This window comes from Gallus gallus, chromosome 2 (genome assembly GCF_016699485.2).
Source record: "Gallus gallus isolate bGalGal1 chromosome 2, bGalGal1.mat.broiler.GRCg7b, whole genome shotgun sequence".
NCBI classification, from domain to species: Eukaryota; Metazoa; Chordata; class Aves; order Galliformes; family Phasianidae; genus Gallus; species Gallus gallus.
The window spans coordinates 100,813,934-100,835,416 of record NC_052533.1 but is presented as its reverse complement, the minus strand read 5'-3'; the positions used below and the strand labels follow the sequence as shown (position 1 = coordinate 100,835,416).

General features: G+C 38.2%; 1 protein-coding gene across 3 annotated transcripts in view; it reads right to left on the bottom strand.

Annotated features, from left to right (window-relative positions):
• The window catches only part of METTL4 (methyltransferase like 4), a 30,563-nt gene extending 9,141 nt beyond the window's left edge, over positions 1-21,422 (bottom strand). Inside the window, exons 1-9 of one of the 3 annotated variants that reach the window (XM_004939754.5) lie at positions 21,301-21,422; positions 18,993-19,486; positions 18,167-18,229; positions 15,704-16,070; positions 13,973-14,042; positions 12,207-12,381; positions 11,890-11,996; positions 11,181-11,269; positions 3,158-5,475 (exon numbers count right to left, since the gene is read on the bottom strand). In XM_004939754.5, the coding sequence (XP_004939811.2) occupies positions 5,420-5,475; positions 11,181-11,269; positions 11,890-11,996; positions 12,207-12,381; positions 13,973-14,042; positions 15,704-16,070; positions 18,167-18,229; positions 18,993-19,406 (1,341 nt within the window). In that variant the 5' untranslated portion in view covers positions 19,407-19,486; positions 21,301-21,422 and the 3' untranslated portion in view covers positions 3,158-5,419. Of the gene's footprint in view, positions 1-3,157; positions 5,476-11,180; positions 11,270-11,889; positions 11,997-12,206; positions 12,382-13,972; positions 14,043-15,703; positions 16,071-18,166; positions 18,230-18,992; positions 19,487-21,300 lie in introns of those variants that run through there. The other 2 variants (XM_419143.7, XM_015277953.4) reach the window with 2 other exon arrangements.
• Between the last annotated feature and the right edge of the window lie 61 nt (positions 21,423-21,483).

Genomic DNA, 21,483 nt, shown 5'->3' with positions numbered 1-21,483 from the left:
CTGCATGAAATTCAAGGACAGTTGAATAATGCCCATAAGGTAACAAAACTAGGTTATTGATGTCTATGTGGATGTTTGAAGGGAATCCACTGAGAAACAGAAGATGGGAAAGGAAAAGAGGAGAGGGAAACGGTCATAACTACTGTGTTTGGAAAGTACGACTTATTCTTTCTGAAGCATATGGCAAACTATATACATATATATATATATATATGTAAAGGTTCTGAAAAAACAATCCTGATGAGGTAACAACCATGTGTCATTTATACTACCAAGGACCCCCATGGTTGGGTGTAACAAGGTACCTTTTCTGTTCAGCCTTGTTAGAGCTGCTGTTATGGCATTTTAGTGATGCTAGAGCAAATCAAAGCTGCCCAAGGACCACTGAAATCCACATCTGCCTAACACTCTGTGTATTTCTGCACCACAGGGATGTAGCCAGGGCCATGAGAACCCTCTCTGGCAGCTGGATGCTTTGTGCTTATCCCAGTTTTAATGTTTAGGCTTAGAAAAAATACCAAGTGAAAATATACCTACCATGCAGTCCCTTGGCAAGTTTCTACACTGGGTGTTACAGGGGCATCTCTAACCAAATGAATAAGTAACATTAGAGCACTGACAATCAGAAGTGCAAATTTCTGCCCTGGTTGTCAGTTGAAGGACAGTACAACAACAGATTGGCTTTGCCTATACACACAAATACACACACACACACACACACACACTGGCCAAGTGGTCACCACCCCCCCAGTGCTGCTCACCACCTTATAAAAGGCCTTCTCCAAAAAAAAAAGTAATGGATGTAGCCTTCTTTAGCTACAAATAGCACTCCTTGTGGAACCAAAGAAACAGCTTTCTGAGAAGGAAGTTCTTCACCATACTGCTCAAGCTCCTCTCCCTCCATGGGAATTACCCATAATGACCGTTTTAGGAAGGCTGTTCTTTAGGATCATTGTCTCCCCTAGGTCTGTAAGCTAGACTGACCCGTGCAAGTTGCCTCTGACAACTAAACTTCCCTCTCAGCCCTCTGAGCAGGGCCATTTTCAGCTGTTTAGCAACTGCCTGCTAAAGCTGAGCCAATGTGGATTTTGTCCACATGCAAGATTAAGGATAATCAGTGGCTTCCTCATGCCTTTGTTTTGTGGGTAGAGGTTTATCTGCACCCACCAGTTGCTTCTAGGTCGTTTTTATAAACTCCCCACCCCTCTTAAAATAACATCAGTATTCAGCTGCGACCACCAATGGAAAGACGGTCACTAAGTCATTCTATGGAAGACATAATATGATGCTGTTTTCTGCAACAGCAGAGCACTTGCTTCACACCACGTGACAGCACTCACCCCTATGAACACCAGCCCTGATGGGACTCCTGATCCTGAGATTCCTTCCAATAGAGTCAAGGGACCCTGAGTGCACAGCTGGACTGGAAAACATGGAGCAGCAATGTACACTCCTAGTAATTGCATCCCAAATGTAACAGCAAAGTGTTTAAATCCAACAAGCTCCAGCATGTGGTCAGACTATTCAGAAATTACCCACCAAGTACATCACAAGAATCCTTTCAGCAGCTCAGACAAACCCAATCCCTTGGCTGTTCACTTAGCAACCTTCCCTTCACCTAATGTTATGTTCAACCCAAAGGAAGCAGTAGGTAAATCTTGAATACTATGCAGAGGTTAACAAAGACAACTCTCAAGGCCTAGTAGCATTTCCCTCCTGTTATTTCATAATTGTCCATAGTTTAGAAATCACTTTTCAAACACTACTTTTTACTGCTACTGACAGCTACCTGAGCTGAACATGACAAAGAACAATCCACTTCCCTTTTTAATAATGCTTGATTTTGCAAAAGAAACTCCTGTTTCTAGAGCACTTCACATATAGCAGTCACTATTCCAAAAACATATCTTACTGGTGTAATTCTTTTTTACTTCAGAAAAGTTTAAAAATACAAGTAAAGGTCATATGCTAATTTGATATTTCAAAATCGTACTCCAAACCTGAAGCTTCATAAAAGTAAGTTTGATTATGACAATTGATGTATTCAGCACCAACATTACTTACTATCCCTTTATGAACTGAGCTTTTTGCAGTAAGACATAAGTGTAAAAGACCTTCGGTAGAGTAGAACACCTCGGCAAAGAACCTTTTTTATTATTGCCCTGCTAAAATAACAGCAGATGTACCAAATAAAGTACTTCCATGTAAACTCTTGAGCAATTACTGTTCTCGTTTCTCCAAATTGTCATAACAGAGAGAACTTAAAAATATTTTTTTTTTCTGTTCTATCTATGCAGTAAGTCAAATGCACAACACTTAACTTATTTTTCCTTGGAATGTATGAATTTTAACATACCAGTGTAGAACAGGATATAGATATATAGATATATGTAATTTTTTTTAGAATGTAGGAAACCTATGATTTCACAGAAGCATTGAGGATGTACATAATACCTGAGCCACAGCTTAGCAAATTCACTTCAGCACCTCATCACTACCCTATATTCCTTTGTCCTCATCTTCTCTCTTGTTCTTTCATCATTTTTAACAAGTTTGTATCCCCTTTATAGAAGCAGGTTTCCTTTTTTATACAACGCTTGACACAAGAGAGGACAGCTTTCAACTGTGAAAGTAATATAAAGCCATTAATATGGATAACATCATTCTTTTATAAAATAAATTTGATTTAGTCTTAAATTGTCCTTTTATATTAGCAGACTTCACTCTTCACTGATTCATCAGTGTGCTTTGCATTGTGCCTCAGAGGAACCATACCACCGACACTGAAATATCTGATGTTTGGCTAGGAACAGCTACATTTTTTTAAAACAGCTAGAAAAAAAAGACTATTTCAATTATGAATTAAGCATAACAGATCAATAATTATGTTTCAAAGATGACCCCAAAATTAACAGCAGCTAATACCATCATGAGATTTCTAAGTTGGCAACAAACCAACAAGATGTATTGAACCCTTACAAGATCGCAAAGAAGGTAACAAAAAGGCTAGAAGTCTGCAACTTGCAAAGGGATTCCACAAGAAAGACAGATTAAATAGGTCATCCATTCTCAAAGGGCTTGAAGAAGGTCACTCCTTTAGAAGAGTTTTGCTGCTTAGCTCACAGGGGAAGGAAGGTAGCTTACTCATCTCCAAGACTGTTCATCCAGTGTCTTTATTTGCAATTAAAAGGTAGTCTGGAGCCATTCACGGTAGTGGTTGTAGAACAGACACTACTGCAATTTCTCGTGTGGCTTTACAGAGTACAATGGGAAAACAAAACATGTATAAACAAGATTTGTTCTGTATTTAAGGGTCATGCACTCATTTGATTCTGGATGAGACGAACCTTCTTGGTATGGGAGAGGAATTCTTCCTGCCTGGAGTTTCTGAGTTCCCACGTAATGTCTTGTAAAACTGAAAGCAAATAAGGAACCTTCCTACCCCTTATAGTTTTAGGAGAGGTTGCTTACATACTGACAGTTTAAAATTGAAAATCATGCAGCAAGGAGTGCTTTTCCAGGCATCTACCTTCACTGTCACACTGCTTACTTAAATATAAATAAATATATGTTTGTTATGCAGATATATAAAACCTATATATATATGTATATATATATATGTGTGTGTGTTCCTTGTTTTGTCAATTCCACTAATACAATAGTAAAAAAAAAAAAAGAAAAAAAAGAAAACAATGGTGATACAGAAATTGGGTCTGCCAATAAGACACTGACAAATTTTTATTTAAACTTTTATTACAAAATTAAAAAAAAAAATCAACTAACATTAGAAGTTTAAATTTAAAATCTTAACAGCAGAGATTACCAAAAGTGAAATAAATGTAAAAATACAAAAAAAAACAAAAAACAAAAATAAAAGGGTGCAGAGTATTTTGCTCCCCATTCTAAAGAGAACACAGGAGTTTGCCATCAGTAAAAACAGATTGTCCAGCTGCTCTGCCTGTACAGCTGCAAATGAGGAAAGAGACTTAATGAAGCTCTGCCTTTTAATTTTTCCTTTTCAAAGCAAGTAAATGTGCAGCAAAGGACACAAAATGTACTATTACTAAAAAAATATGATCTTTAGTTAAGATCAAAGATTTTTCAAGATGAAAAACATAATGCACTTTTTACTCTTTCAAGAATATAAGGAAAGAGATTTATAAAATACTTTAATTCTGTTAAAATTTCAGTTAAGTCATTTAAGTCAGTTCACTCTAACAGATTAACATCTACAAATTGCAAGATGGTTGAGACTTAATTCTTTGAATGCGTTGTAAATGATAAACACTATACACAGAAAGATGTAACTGTTGAATGTTTTAAAAGAATGTGCCCAATCAACAACTTACACACCTATGAGGTAGACAGGCAGATGCAAATATGCAGGAAAAAATACTGTTTTCATAATTATTTTAGTTTCAAATCCACTGTTTTGCAAAGACCAATCATCTTTCAGGAAATATTTGCAATGCAAACCTATGTAGTTTGCTTGCCACTCTTTAAAAATAACACATGATCACTGTAAAAATAACACATTACAAGTGTTATGACTGGAGTACTCATAATGCTTACATTTATGATAGCTTTAATATCTTTCTTTTCCAGAAGTTTAAAAAAAAGGGGAAAAAAAGAAACAAGGATGTACTTGCCTGCTAACATAAGTCTTTAATTATTCCAAGATCTTCAAAGAAGAGGAGCAGCTTGTATAGATACAGATGCTATCAAACAGATATTCTGTCATTGCAAGAATTGCAACTGAAGTGCAGTTGGTTTCATTTCTGTTACCTTCTGAGTGTACCACCCATATGAAAAGCAAGCTCCAGAGCTTGCTAAGAAGGACAGATTTCAGAATTAAGCTACAAGAACAAAGTCAGGTTTCATTCTGCAGAAGGGTGAAATAGTCAATGTGCTGAAACTTCAGAACCTCATTTCCCCAGCTGGTCCAGCCAGGCTGCAGGTTGCGTGCAAACAACTCCAAGCACTCCACATCTGGCTTGATAAACTCTGCCAGAACCGCTGTGCAAGATAAGAAAAAGAGATGAGGATAACAATGACAAAGGTACAAACAACAACAGTAATAAATATAAAAATAAATAAAATCTCCCCAGTGCTGTTAGCAAATGAAAGACGGAATGTTTCATTGAAAAAATAAAAGAGGGAGACAGTAAATTAATTCTAGAGGTTTAATCAAACAACTGGAGTATTCGTAGTGAGAAAGTCATTTAAAATGAGTGCCCTTGAGATCCTAAACAATACTGTCAAGGCCTTCGATGGCCTTGATTTATTAGTTTTCATTTAGAGAAAGAGAATGAGGATTTATTCCATTATCTACATGGGCACGTTCTAAATTTTTTGCGAATATCCACAAAACACTTCCTAAAGGCTCCATTGGCTCCTTCATCACAAGGGCAACATTTCTTTAGATAAACAGACAGACGCCTTTCTTGATTAAGATGGCACTCTTTTCCTCTGCATCTTAAAGGAGATAAAAACAATTTTTGATGAAAATTGTTGTAAGGTAAAGTAAGAAACATCAGTTTAAATAAGCAGACATTAGAAGGGCTATAAAAATGCAGGGACTTCTTTTCCTCCCCAGAAAGCAATTTAGCAACTAAAGAAACCTGTATAACTGTCTTCTTTCATTCAGTAATATAAATCTCAAATTCATTCTATTTATTTACTGCCTATATCTAACAGATGCCTGTCGCTAACATCAATGGGGTCACTGATTATGATTATTCTCCAAGTGGCAGAAAAAGACATTGGTTATAGCATTTCACTTGAGAAATACTACTGCAAACACTTAATTGCTAAATGTGTCCTCTGTTATACAGAGCCATTTAGTTTGTGGATGGGTCAAAGAAATTCTTAACTAGGTTTCAGGAAATAGCCACAAAATAGTACATACAAAAACGTCCATGGGAAAAGCAAAGCTTAAAGGAATACAAAGGATACAAAGGAGGCAGAAAGACTGAACAAAAGATTTATAATAAAACTACATCTTAAGTTCGCATTTTTGTGACTGAGAATGAGAGAACAAAAGCTAAAAAACCATTTCCTTATCCAAAGCATATCTCACTATCTCTTGTCCAAATCTTCCTGAAGTTTCTGAGTTTCTGTAGCTTAAAACTACAGTTCATAAATGCTGTATTGTTAGATTTGATCTCTTCAGACATGATTCATATCAGAAAGCAGAAATATATTCAAGTAGCATACATCAAAGCATGAGAGAGAATGCTTTTTTGGGTTCAAACCAAGTTCTGACTTTTTGCATCAAGTTTGTCCGTCACAGACTCCCTGTGTGAAACCTCAGATGCTCTTGTTATGGATTGCCCCTGCTGCAGAAAGATAAGCATCCACTTCACATTCTAATCAGCATTAATGAACCCCAGATGCATTCTCTACCTATACAATCCAAAGCTTCAATTCATTCGGAACTTCCTTAAATATTTTGTAATGAGCATTTTCCCGCGTTCTTATATTTTGGTAGAGCACATAGATTTGTTTTCGTTCTTCCAATCTTGAACAAACGTCAAAAGAATATTTCATATCATCAAAGGAACTTTCAATCTAAAAAAAAGACTGCTACCAGCAGGAATCTTATTCTAAAAGCCTATTCCTTTTACAGACAAGCTAAAATCCTAATACAAATTAGCCTTTGCAGAGAAGAGTCTGGGAAAATGTACGTTCTGGCAGAAAACTTTTCATTCTAACTATTGCTGTTTAGTGTCACACCACTTTAGAGAAGCTGCTTTTGCATCATTTTGCAAAATTTTTTTAAATTACGTGGTTAAATGTATTATTCTTTCTCCATGCTGTATTTCATTAAGGATTTCTTGTGCACAATCTGCTGCCAACATTTTAACAAAGGTCCTCCAAAAATCTATTCTCTTCATCAACTAAGAAAGCCCACGGTGCAGGAGGATGTACTTCTTCCACAGAAGAGATGGGAGAGACTGTGGAATGCAAATCCAAAGCTTTTGGTAAGCCCTCTGGAAGCAAACCTAACAGCTGTAGGATATTATTATTTTGACCCAAATGGGCATAAGATCATGCAGAGCTCACTGCAGAGTCCAGGCATTATGTGATTATTTTTTTTCTTCTTCATATCAAAATAAAATAGAACCGTTTTATGCCTAAGCAAAGGAAAGAATGATTTAGGAGACAGAACTTCGCTAACAGCACATAAGAAGTTTTGAAATTTGTTCTTAAAAGGCATAGATTACAAATGTCAGCACAGCACTAAGTCCAGTAATCCGAAGCAGGTACCACTAAGCACCAAAAGCTTCCATGCCTAAGAGAAAAAGTTGAAAAGCATACTTAGTTGATTCAGCTAGACTTACGGCAGACTGGTTTGCCAGAAAGCAAAAAAAGAGGTAGCCAAAAATGGCCAGTTCAGAAGGAATCAGAAGACTCTGCCAATCTTCTGATCAACTTGGTTGTAAAATTTAAACTGGAAGTCCCAAGAATCTTCCTCTCTGACATTCCCAGAGAGAAGGTCTTTCTATACAAAGTGTTTTTGAAAAAACAAATTACAGAGACAGACAACATATAACTCAAGATCACATTATAGTATGATTCTTCATTGCTTGGATGTGATATTTACATAATCACATCAAGCAGTAGCCTTCACTGCAACGGAAATTAGAATATCAAGAGGGCAATAATATGGCTGTATTTTGTTGGCATAAGATCTTATTACACTGGTTGCCTTGAGCACCAAGTTTTCTCATTTTATGGTATGAATTATAGCCTCTTTGCTAGGCTTTTGTGGCCTTTATACCACCAAAAGGCTACCTTAGCACATACAGATCTAACTTCCATCCCTTCCACAAATTTCAGTTCTTCCTGAGAACAGATCAGAGGATCTACATCAGTAGAAAGACTAAATGTTCATTTTTCTACAGTAAGGACAGATATTTTTTATTTTTTAACAATTATTTCTACATTCTTACAGAGAGTACCTACAATAAGCAGGTTAAATAGACAAGAAATAGGTTATTCTTCATTATTTGCCATTGTCAAACACTACAGGTGCAACTCAGGTATACGTACATGGACATCTAATGCCCACAAAGCTAGCACAAAGCCAGCTGGTAGGTATAACACTGGTTTTACTCTTGATGGCACACATTATCCAAGATGCATGCTGTTAAATCATTTAAATGAGCAAAAGAAGGAACCACTTTTGAAACAAGCAACAGCTTCCCCTTCTCTTTTCAACTTCCATTACCTAAACAATAAATTCTGCACAGCAAATTGGATAAATAAGGTGAAAATGATTTTATTGGCTTTTTACTGTCTGATTTGTGAGCCATACACAGCGCAGCCCACACATAATTGAACTCATTTCATAGTAAGCCTTCAAAATTTTGCAATGCAGAGGCCCTTATTGTCTGATTTATCTAAACCTTGACCAGAAAAAGACCAGAAAAAAAGACAAGAAACTCAGGGCAAAAATGGCTTAATATCTCTGTACCCTTTCTAAACTTTCTGTTAAAGCTAGATTTTGATCTACCCATTGATTAGTCTACCAGAAGAGCTCACAAGGTGCACAAGGAAACAGAAAGCATTTACTTCTTTTTTATTTCCACTTTCCTAATAGCCTCACAAGCCATAGAGTTGCTATAGAAGAAGTAGGTTTCCAAGATTTTCCTCTGCACACTGCTGCTGGAAATCTGCAAAGCCGCTAGAACACAACCAATAATTAATACTAATGTTTGTAGGCATACTCCTATATGGCAATAATGTTTTTTTAGCAATAAATGTACATGCTACATATTAGAGGAGAACTGCCTATAACAAGAAGATTCTCTAAAACAGAAAAAGGAAAAAAAGGTGAAGTTCAACCTTCTTTTGTATCATCTCTATATAAAGTATCTTTTAAGTCTTATAAGAGCAATAGTGATTAGAAAGAAAACCTGCTGTTATTTGAATCAAAACCAAGAGTGATAAAATTTCATTTTAACACATTTGCATAAAGCAGTTTAAGTACATTTACAATTATATATTAAAGCTCTAAGAACTGAACACAGCACATGCATCACCCAAAACCCCTACAGTCACAATTTCATAGTTAAATGCACTGCAGGAACCCAAACATCTCTTTTTGATGGCTTACTTTAATTTACATCTTCCTCTTCCCCCAGAGAGAGAAACTTTTACAATCAGTCATTAAGTGGCTACATATGTAGGAACATACAGCCTTTACAGTAGTAACTAGAAATAAAGTGCCAGACAGCATCAGTAAATAATAATATTTTTAGCTTTGTTACTTCTTAAACAAAGCATAAAGAACGTGTGTGACTCATCAAGTGTCCTTCTCTCCCATTGCCAAATCTCTGCTTCTGTTCAAATTTCTTCTGAACTACTCTAGCATGTAGCTCAACTGCTCTCTACTGGCCACTTGAGATTATTGCCTGATCATGAAAGCAATACCCTTTAAGAATACTGAAGACAAATCAACAGCAATTAGTCTCCCTTTTCATTCCATAAGCCTCTTCTGAATGAAGCTGCCAACACTGTACATACACATGTAGTTTTAAAAGAACTGTGTAAACCACTGATTTTGCTCAATACCAAATTTACTCCTCAAATAGAAACATGAACACAGCACAACGGTATCAAAAACAATCATGTAAGGACTCAAGAAATACATAAAAACTGATACAGACAATTTCTTTGAAAACCCATTCGGGATCGTCATTTATAAAGACTTACTACAGTTTCTAGATTCTGCACCACAGAAAGGAAGTGCTCTGAGGACCATCTGATGCTAGAATTTTCTACAATATGTACACAAACCGATGCTTTTCACCCCCGGATATACCAGAAGTTTCCTGTTCATGTCTGAGTGTGTTGCTGAAGTATTGGTTTTCTGAAAAGGCCCTAGGTGGCTGCCTCACAAATCACTGCTCTGCCACCCATTAGCTTAAGTCAACACACATACTTCCTGTTGTAGTCGTTATTTTTAAAGATGTAGCTTCAGAACGGCAAAGATGCTTCCTAGAATTGCTCTTTTCTTTTTAAATAAAGCTAACCTTAAGTATGTCAACTAATAGTTTTTGAACAGCTGTATACATGCATGTTAATTTAACAACAAATACAGTCCCCAAACATGTATTTCAAAGCCTCCCTGAAGTACAACCATCACAAAGATGAGCTTCCTAACTGAAGTAATTCTGTTCCTTGGGAACCGAGAAAAGAAAGAATGTCAGCACAATGGAGGGAACAGGCAAGTGATGCCTTTCCAACAGCAGCATGCATTTCTTCTGCCTGAGTTCTCTGATGTGATTACATTGAACCATATGCACCAGGAATATCTATAGGTCCCTCGTGAGTCTTCCCCTCGGAAAGGATGAAGCTATTTTTGCAAGAGGAATTAAAAAGTTTCTTGCCATATTATTGTAAGGCACTCAGGTGCTACAGTAATGAAAGAATCTATTGATAAAAGCCATCAAAGAAGTTTTTCTCTGGAATAATGTGCAAAAGGTAGCACACGATGCAGAAGTCTTCAAATCTTTTGAACTAAACCCTGAGAAGTTGAAATGATTCATCCAAATGCTAACTGGCCAGTTGGGAACTACTGCATCAATTTCAGCAAATCAAATGCAGCCCCCTGGAAATAAACAGGGTATGCCTTCGCCTTCTTTGATACCTACTGTTAACAGTTTTCAAATGATTCACATTATAGATTTAAAGGCAGAACTGCACTGCAGGTTTATAAGCAACTAATGCAGAAATAGAAACGTTTTCTTTTTCTGTTTTTATTAGCTAAGTAGAAGATTTTTCATCTTATATGCTCCCAAAGTTCACCGCCACCACCACAGGAACCTTACATCCTTTGGGATAACTTAATATATACAGCACTTATAATTTGTTCCTGCAGGATGTCAAAATCAAGTGTAGAAAAATGTAGTTCAATTTCTTATTTTTCCTCAGAATATTAACACAATTATCCATGAAGTTCTACTTTTTATAGTGATTTTCTTTTTTAGACTTCAGATGCCTAAAAGCATTTTTAGAATCCTTGAGGAATCACAGGTCCTGGTGGGCAGAATTGCTTAGCATATGGGAAATTAAGATGCATCATTTATAAAGATACCTCATTTTAGGTACATCATCTCAGATGCCCAAACCAAAACACCCCATAGAAACGTGAGAAATCAACAAAAACATACCAGTGAGGGGGGGCTTATGTGAATGTAGACTGCAGGGTATGCTGACAATTAATTTATGTTCTGGAACTGGAAGTACATCTTCAGATTTCCTGTTGTACAAACCAGAACAAGAAATGAAGTGTGAGAATGAATAGCACCAGAATGATACACACACAATTCTCTGATACCCGAGATAGTAGGTAAGAGTGTTTATTCACAATCAAACTTCCCAAAAGCCTAAGGGAAACTGAAAGTTGCTCACCGATAATATGTAAAAGGGGGGTTCCAAAACAATTGAGAATTGAGACAAAACATAGTTAACAATAGCCACACAAAGCCATCAAGAACAAACAATACAGTTGTTGTTTCCATCAGCAGCCAAAAATGGCTTCAGCTTATTCTAAGGACTTGGGATCAAACAGAACCTACCAGCAAAGGAAGCGCACACCTTTTATTTGAGCCAGTTCTCCAACACAGACATACATAAGGAACAGACAAAAAGATTCTGCCTTTTAATCTTACTTACTTAAAGCACTCCCTCTTCCTAAAGCAAGTGAGGCCATTTTTAGGTTCAAAATGAGCCAAAGATGATGCCAAAAGGAGGTCTGGGAACACTATACTGTATTATGAACAGGTGACACACACATAAGTAGAATCTTAGCAGCCTCAAAAAAAAAAAAAAAAATATATATATATATATATATATATATATAACCATAGCCCGGCATACCTTCGGGCTTCCTTTATGTTTCCTTGAACTCTCCCCAGTATAAGAACTTCATAGGGCTTTTTGTGGAAAGAATCCAAAGGCAATACAAATTCTCCGTATCTAGTAATCTGACACAGAGGAGTTAGAAACACACAGTGGAAGATTTTCAAATCCAATTGTTCCAACAAGACAGCATCTGAGAAAAAGCAAGATATTGACAAGACCATACCTTTCAAATACAAAAGCACATCGTAACAGACAGACAATTTATAGAACTATAAAGTGCCATACTGCAAGACCCCTCTGTTGCCAAGAAAGCAATAACACAAAGAACTTACTTTTACCCAGTGCCACTCAGCAAGTGTTTTCACAGACCAATGAGGATAAAGTTCATCCTTAACAAAACGTAAGTGCTTCTGTCTGTTAGTCACCCATGTGACAACAAGACAATCTGGAGCAGCTAGCATGGATACAGGAATCTGCTTGATTTGCCATGAAGACAAGTAGCTGTATCTGTATACGAATACAGTGAGAAAGCAAGTTAGCATACACCACATAATAAAATTGTAAAGCAACAAAAACAAGGAAATTACACAGCCAAAATGTTTAAAGAAATATCTTCTATCAGCATGGAAAATCATAAAAAATAGGCCCAGAGTGACACCCAGTGGACAGATCCACTGGATTCTGATATAAAATCATTACTCTATGTACTTAAGTTTTACTGAGCAGAATCTTTAACTACATATTTCCTTTAGCCATAGACAAGGTAATGAACACAGCAACTAACAGCCGTGTTGAAGCTGCCTTCTAGTTTTATTTTGTAAGGGAAAGAGGGTCTAGTTGGCTAATTCATGTCTGTGAATTTCATGCCTAAAATTTTCCTAAGAGTAACTTATATTGGTAAAAAAAAAAAAAAAAAAGCAATATATTTGAACTGACTTCCTAGAGGTTTCTGTAGGGCTTTTAAAGTAATATATACTAACCAATCTCTATCTACAAATTATATGTTCATAAGAAGCTTAAAAAGTTACAGTAGATATTATTCTAGAAAGTTACAAGGCTCTATTTTCTCTTTGCCCTTCTTTCACATGGATGCAATCCTATGGTAATCAAGGGAGCTCCACTGGCATAAACTTAATGTTACTCAGAGGAGAAAGAGGCCCATAAAATTCTAAGTTAATGACTTCATAAACTACAGTACTCAGAAAGTTCCTATTGCACTTGAAGATTTTACTGCTACATTATCACTTTCTCCTATTCATCAGACTGAAGCTCCAAAAAAAAAAAAAAAAAAAACCCTAAAACTTCTTAATTGTACCTCAGCCCTATAAATATTTTATCTAACTTTATGTAGTATTAATAACTATTAATTTCAAATGAGTATCTGCATGATCTGGGCCATACAAAAGTCTCTACAAGACTCTAAGCCTTCTCTAGATGTACAGAAAACTAGCATTCTGTCTTGAGGTACTTTCATAGAATCATAGAATGGCCTGGGTTGAAAAGGACCATAATGATCATGTAGTTTCAACCCCATCTGCTATGTGCAGGGTCACCAACCATCAGACCAGGCTGCCCAGAGCCACATCCAGCCTGGCCTTGAATGCCTCCAGGGATGGGGCATCCACAGCCTCCTTGGGCAACCTGTTCCAGTGTGTCAACACTCTCCGCGTGAAAAACTTCCTCCTAATATCTAACCTAAACCTCCTTTATGGTTTAAAGGTTTACCTCCTAATGGTTTAAAACCATTCCCCCTTGTCCTATCACTATCCACCCTCATAAATAGCCATTCCCCTTCCTGTTTATATGTCCCTTTCAAATATTGGAAGGCCCCAATGAGGTCTCCCTGAGGCCTTCTCCTCTCCAAATTTAATTTAAAATATAGCCTTGCAAATATTTTAACTAAAAGTTCCCAAGCCATTTCACTGAAATTCCTGAGACAATTTTAAGAGTTGAACTTTCAGACTTCGGCACGTGCCAAAATATTTGCTAGTTTAACCTACAATTGTGGTTACATCAGTTTTGGATTGTAACAGTAAATTAAAATGTAAATTACCCGTTGTAAACAGAGATGACAAGGTAATTTTACTATAAAATTTACCTGTTACTCCTTTTAACAGATTTGTTTTCCCACGGTGGATCGATCACAATTACATCATATTTTTTCTTGTCTGGGAAGAGAAATTATACAAAACAAAATTAATAAAGAAACCAGTAAATTCATTTAAAAAAATATATTAGCTAAAATTAATAAAGGTTTAGCTACCTAAATACAGACAATATTTAAAAAAACTAACTAGGCAGCAAAACTGTAAAAAAAAAGTGCCCTTTTTTCTTTTTTTTTTCCCAAATAATGAAACAAAAGTTTGAACACTTGAGATAATCATATACTTCTCAGATTTCTAGACTTACTACCTAAGGAAAGGATGTTTATGTGACCTGTGCTGGATTCAATTCCTCCAAGAAATGTCAAACCTCTTGGGGAATTTAAAACAAAAACCTCATACAGTGCCAGTCTCCAAGACATTAAAATTTCTCCAAGCTTCCTGAAAGAAGCTATGTAATAAGGCACCCAGCTGAGAGAAAGGCTGCACCCTTGAACCCCTGAAGTTTTCTGTCCTGTTTGATCTTTCAGCAGGCCAATTTGTACATGCAGGTCTATGAACCAGTCCTGGAAAACAGTGTGTTTTACACCACTAGAGGTTAGCAGACAGAGAGAGCTAGACCCAGTGTGAGAAATGGAAATTAGTGGGCAATAGGAAGGGAACTGAAGCAGTTTTCATAACAGAAGTTGGGTTTACGTTAATTGGAAAAGATACAGAACATGTCCATAAACAAGACAGACTCTCTAATGTTATTTTTTCCAGAGAACATACTCATTCTTTCATTGAGCCTGATACTAACCGTTTAAATAGCTAGTAAGAACAACAATTTAACATTTAATGTCCTTTACATCTTAGCCCTTCATTAACATTGGAGGTGTTGTCCTCACAGTGGACTGACCCTAGCCAGCAAGAAATACTTCTCATTTAGCAGCATAGGATCACCCTATGAAGAAAGGCTCAGGGAGCTAGGGTTATTTAGCATGGAGAAGAGGCGGCTTTGCAGCTTACCAGTACCTACAGGTGGCCTAAACGAAAGCTGAAGATGGACTCCCTATTAGAGAGTGCAGTGATAAGACACAGGGGAATGGCTTTAAACTAAATAGGAGAGATTTAGATTACATATTAGGAAGAAATTCTTTACTCAGAGGGTGGTGATGCACTGGAATGGGCTGACAGAGAAGCTGTGGGCACCCCATTCCTGGCAGCATTCAAGGCCAGATTGGATGGGACCCTGGGCAGCTGAGCTGATGGCTGGCAATCCTGCCCATAGCAGAGGGGTTGGAAATGGATAGTTTCTAGTGTTTCCTCCAACCCAAACCATTATATGGTTATATGATAGTTTACTTCCAATTCAATGCATTTACTTGACTTCTAGACCCACCATGGCTCAGAACGTGCTTACCAACTGCTGCATTATGTGTTTCATGTAAAAATGCAATGGCTGAGATTTTTACAGGAACCTCGTGGGGCCTCCCCATGACATACACTCCTAACTTCACTGAAGATTCCTTTGCAAACCTTCACCTATCTGCACAAAGTTACAAATGCCACTTTGAAAGCTTGCAGTAGCATCATCAGCATGAAGAAAACAGTTAGAAAACAGTTCACTGAGTCCTTAGTTATCTTGACATTAACCTGCCTTCTAAGGCAGGAGAGAAGGCATAGATTCTTAAGATAGGGCATAGTTTATCCCTATTCTAAAGAAGGGATAGACTAAAGATACTTACAGTTCAGCAGGGGTTGTAAACATGAAATATCAGATAAAAGAAAACTGCTCCTTGGTGGCACCAAGTACTTCTGTCCCATTAATACAACTATCTTTGCACAGTTTGAGTTGTTTTCTGTGACACATGAAAGCAGGTCCTGCTCTGGAATGGTGGTTTCATCATCTAGCACATTCACAGCTTGATGGTCACCATCATTTACAGCTGGAAATTGCTTTGCCATTTCACATAATTCAGCTAACCCACAGTCAATGCGTCCAGGAACAACATTCTTCCCACAGCTGGGTGCTGCAGCAGCATGATGAAGAAAACCACTTTTGAGTCCCTCTTGGACTAAATGCAAAGTGCCTTCCCAAATGAATTTTCTGATCTGTATGATCATAAAGAGAAGAAGAAAAACAAAACAAAACGAGAGAGAAACGATCTTTTGAGTATATGCATAGCATCATCAGGAAATGAAACAGAAATCAAAACATCTTCAATCTGCACTAGGAGGAGAATCCTTGCCAAACACCAAAACCATCAGCTGAAAAGCTATGTGTGCATAATAATGAGGGCACGCTAAATTCTGGTAGGGTTTTTTTGTTTGTTTGTTTGGCAAAGTGGCAATAGTCAGAAGTACAGAGAAAGGCAGATTGCTGAAGAAAAGGTTTCACAGACAATAGTGATAGAATAGTACTGATCTAAACAAACAAATTTCAAGGCAATGTCAAGACTAACTTGAAGTTTAACTTAAAGTCTACAAGCATAATTCTCACTGAATGTATACCTGGATCTAAAACCAGTATCCTTTATGTTGTAATTCACTTTCAAAGCCAATATTGCATATGCATGTAAACCAAATTACATTATTGGTTCTACATTTTTTAAATAACACATTTCTCAAACAACAATACCAAGATTCTTGGATCTGTATGGGGATCTGTATGCACACTCATTTCTTCAGCAATATTCCCTACACAAAACACAGAGACCTAGCTAATTAATTCTCAAATAATTGAGCCTTTATGAGGTTTAATTAATCAGTAAAGAATTTTTGCTCAGTTAGAACAGCTTTATTGCCAGATTCTGTAGTTTCTAGCACAGGTTTCAAATACTTATTACAGTTTCTAAAGCTCCTGAAGACAGAATGCTCAACAAGATGTTTGGTTATTTGTTAGTTTAGGTTTTTTTAAATACTCTCTTACAAAATACCAAAAAATCCTCAACGTGTTCTTTTAAAAATCATTTCTATAGTAGCACAACCTTTGAGATATCTGTAGGAATAGGCAAGATTTTTGGTACATAGGTTTTTGACAGTCAAAGATACACTGTTTCAACAAAGTACATACTTTTAAAATGCTGCAAACTGTAGCTATTAGGGCTAACTAGAATGGTGGATTTTTCAGACCTGTGTCTTTTTTGCACTTTCACTGAAAAACTACTTGAAGTTACACAGGCCTGTAAGACAACAACTTAGATGTCTAAATACAGAGACATAAGCTCTGTACCTTTGAGTTTAGGCCCCTAAGACAAATTTATTTCTTCCCTTACGTCTACTGCTAAGTGACTATTTTAACTTAAATATTTTCACTCATAAACCTGTGTTTGATGTTGAACTTCAAAGTTCTCTCATTTATCATATCTCATTTATCATTTAAGGCAATCCTTCACATCCATAGCTTATTCAGAGCAATACTTATGGGACCCCTACAATGTAACATAACAAACTGCACATTTACTACAAAATCATTATTGTGTAAAGGAAGAAAAAATATTTCTTTAAGTATAGTCTTAAGTGGAATAGAATTAAACAAAAAGCCCAATATGATTGGTGCATTAGACAGATAAAAGTAAGCAAGTGTAGGTCCTGGTTAGATTCACATCTCTATTTAGGAAAACGTAAGTATACATCAAATATTATTCACAGTTTATCGTTTTAAGATTTACTAATACACTTCAGTAGTAGCAGTTTCACCAGTACACCACTAACATGGTCCCCAACAAGACCTTCAATTCCAATCCATTCGTGATGCTTTGGTATGATTATCATAATGTAAAATGTTCTAGCTGAAATAATTCTTTTCTCAACAGAAATGACACTTCTGATCAGAGAAGCCTATAATAACTTCAGCCGAGTGTCCTGCTACGTTAAAAATGACTTGATCTACTGAACAGCTTACATTGCTTATTTCAAAATATTCATTTCCTGCTCAACTAACATTCAACCCATCACTACATAATGTTCTGTGAACAAGTCTTCCAGCTATTTAAAAGCTGGTTTGACATCTAGTTTGTTTTCACATATATCAACATAGAAGTTATTCTCAGTATGCACTTAATTCATGTATGGACTGGAGAGATGACCTTCCCATTAGTGGAACAAGCTACATGAAGAGAACTTATTTACAACTATGTTTCGTACTCTGTACATAGCTTAAAATTAAGTACCACATACTTGTGAAATTATCTTCTATTCAAACTTACCTTGGTATGGTATTCTAAAGCATCCAGTTCACCTTGGTTGAATACACATTTTCTTTTACGCTTCTGTAAAAGGAACAAACAGGGTAAGAAAAAAAAAAAGAAAACATTACTCCATAATAAAAACAAAAAATAAATACTCAAACATACCTAAATAACAAATCAACTCTTTTAAAACTGGAAGAAACTTCCTATCTCTTTCTATGACAAGTATAAAGCCAGTAAGCAAACATATCATCACAAAATACTTAGGCTGTTGGAGTTGGCATGGCAAAGCTATGTTATATTATTATTCATAGCACAGGGATCTAACATTACCTAGCACATGCCACTGTTCACACTTAGGCCTCCTTTACGTCTATACTAGAAGGTGTTTGTGCAGCTGCCAAGTGTAGTAACAGGGGAAAAACAAGTAGGTCTTCAAAGGTTAGATTTGTTGGTTTAGACCTGTAACATTTTCTGGTTGTTTGTTATTTCAGGACTGTAACGAAGAGTATTGTACTGTCTATATATTGAAAGTAAGTTCAAACTGTTCTTCTTTCCATGTTAATCTGGACAACCATGACAGCTACACAGTTTAACTCAAGCTCAATGCCACAACAAACACCAAAAGATTTCATAAGCAACCAATTGCTTTTGAGTCGCAGGATGCAAGTTACTGACAGAAGAGATTCCAGAATAACATTACGAGTGCTTACATTTTCCATGCATTTTGAAATCTACTGTGGAAAATCTGCTGTCCTGTGTGACTTCAGAAAACAGAAATAGTGTTAATGGTAGGTTATTTACCTGGGGATTACCATAGGCTACTGCATTGTGGAGAACATACCTTCTTAGCACCAGCAACAGAATCCCTGACACCACACTTGGTTCCTCCTTTGTGTTCCTCTGCACTGCTGCTGGCCTTCATTTCTGTGAGAGTCAACTCAGGGCTTCCTTGCAACAGCTGCTCCTCGGGAGCTGCAGCTATATGGGCCTTAGAAATGTGAAAGAATTCTTCCCGAAATACATATCTTGTTCTTGCTGTTTTACCTTCTGTTTCTACACCATCACCAGGACCATCACTTGAAGAGGTGGTAGCAAATGTAGAAGTAGGATGATCGCTAGCAGAACTGACAGAAGTATTCATGGTGACATCACCAGGGTATGCAAAGGAGTCATAGATCTCATAGCCACACTGGTTGATGAAAGACAGATGGTCCAGGAGCCATCCTGCTGTCAGCCGATGTACCACAGACATCATAGGTCCCCTCTTCAGGGAGAAAAATCAACTCCCTGAAACTGTAGCAGTTAATCACACAGGCTTCCTGAAGCAAATTCCTCCTGTGGGAGTAATATATTTATTAAAGAATTACTTCTCGCTGTTGTTTCATAAAATAACACTGTTTTGTGACAGACATTTCCCTATGGAAACTTCTTGACTTACACTGGTTTCACTATTAGGACCCTCTGAACTCTGACTCAGTTTTTTTATGGTATGGGTTTGTTGGTTTTTTTTTTTCTTCTTTGTTTGCTCATTTATTTATTTATTTTTAAATAGCTTTCTATATAATATCACGTTGCATGGAATTAGTGAGTCCTCTTTTTAAAAGTTAGCAATTAGATACTGTAACACTCTATAACGCAGGATTCAGTAGCAAAAACACAAGCAGGTTTTCTGCACTCCTGAAGAAAGCTATCACATTATTATGTTTCTTGATCCCACCCTAGTTTGTCACAGAAAATTGAGCAATCTGGCCTTCTATGAAGTAAACTGAGATGTGCCAATCCCAGATTATGCATTGGGGCAATCCCAGGTATGTGTGCAGACTGGGAGAAGAATTCATTGAGAGAATTCCCTGCAGACGATTTAGGAGCCTTGGTGGATAAAAAGATGGATGTGAGCCAGCAGCATGCTCTTTCAGCCCAGAAGGCCAACTGCGTCCTGGGCTGCATCAAAAGAGGGATGGCCAGCAGGGAGAAGGAGATGATTGTCCCCCTCTGCTCTGCCCCTGTAAGGTCCCATCTGGAGTACTGTGTTCAAGCCCAGGCCCCCAGCACAAGAAGGATGTTGAGCTGTTGGAGCAGGTCCAGAGGAGGACCACAAAGATCATCAAAGGGCTGGAGCACCTCTCTTATGAAGAAAGGTTGAGGGAGTTGGGCTTATTCAGCTTGGAGAAGTCCCTAGGGAAACCTCACTGCAGCCTTTCAGTACTTGAAGGCAGGTTACAAACAGGAGAGCAACGGACTTTTTACACGGTCTGCTAGTGATCGGACAAGGGGGAATTGTTTTAAACTAAAGGAGGGGAGATTCAAGTTAGATGTTAGGAGGAAATTCTTCACTCAGAGGGCAGTGAAGCACTAGAACAAGCTGCCCAGAGAATCTGTGGATGCCCCATTCCTGGACGCTCTCAAGGCCAGGTTGGATGGGGCCCTGGGCAGCTGAGCTGAAGGGTGGCAGCCCTTCCCATGGCACAGGGTGGGACTGGGTGGGCTTTAAGATTTCTTCCAGCACAAGCCATTCTATTTAAGAGCCACATGGTCTTCCAGCCACTTAAGATGATAGAATGCCCTGAGTTGGAAAGGACCCACAAGAACCATCGACTCCTATGCCTAGCTCCACACAGGACCACACAAAAATTCAAAACTTGTGTCTGAGAGCATCGTCCAAACGCTCCTTGAATATCAGCAACTTGGGGCCACGCCTGCTGCCCTGGGCAGCCTGTTCCAGAGCCACCACCACCCTCTGGTGCAGCACCTGTCCCCAGTCCCCAACTGCCCCTCCCCTGACACAGCTCCATGCCGTTCCCTCGGGCCCTGTCGCTGCCACACAGGGCAGAGCTCAGCGCTGCCCCTCCACTCCCTGTGAGGAACTGCAGCCGCCATCAGGCCTCCCCTCAGCTCCTCTGCTGAACGAACCCAGGGACCTCAGCCGCTCGTCACACTTATTGCCCTCATTTGGGCGCTAGCTAACAGGAGAGAAGCCCGTTACAGGCAGGGAACAGCCTAGCAGAATGAAGCACTCCATGCAGGCTGTCCTCTCCCCACACCCGCCCTCAGGAACCCTCTGCACAGCTACGAGACCGCGCGTCTCGCTCCGCACGGTGCGGATCCCCAGGCATTCCGCAGCCCAGAGGCTCTCTCGCTCTTTCACTCACCGACGCCGCTCAGCAACCAGTGAGCGCCGCCATCTTGTTGTACGGCAGCAGGCCAGACAGAGAGCGAGAGGCTAAGCAGGCAGAAGCGACGACACCACCAACTCCCACCTCCCTCGGCTGCCGTCTCTCAGCTGTGACGTCGCGCCCTGCGGCGCGCTGTGTGACGTAAGCGGGCGGGCGGAT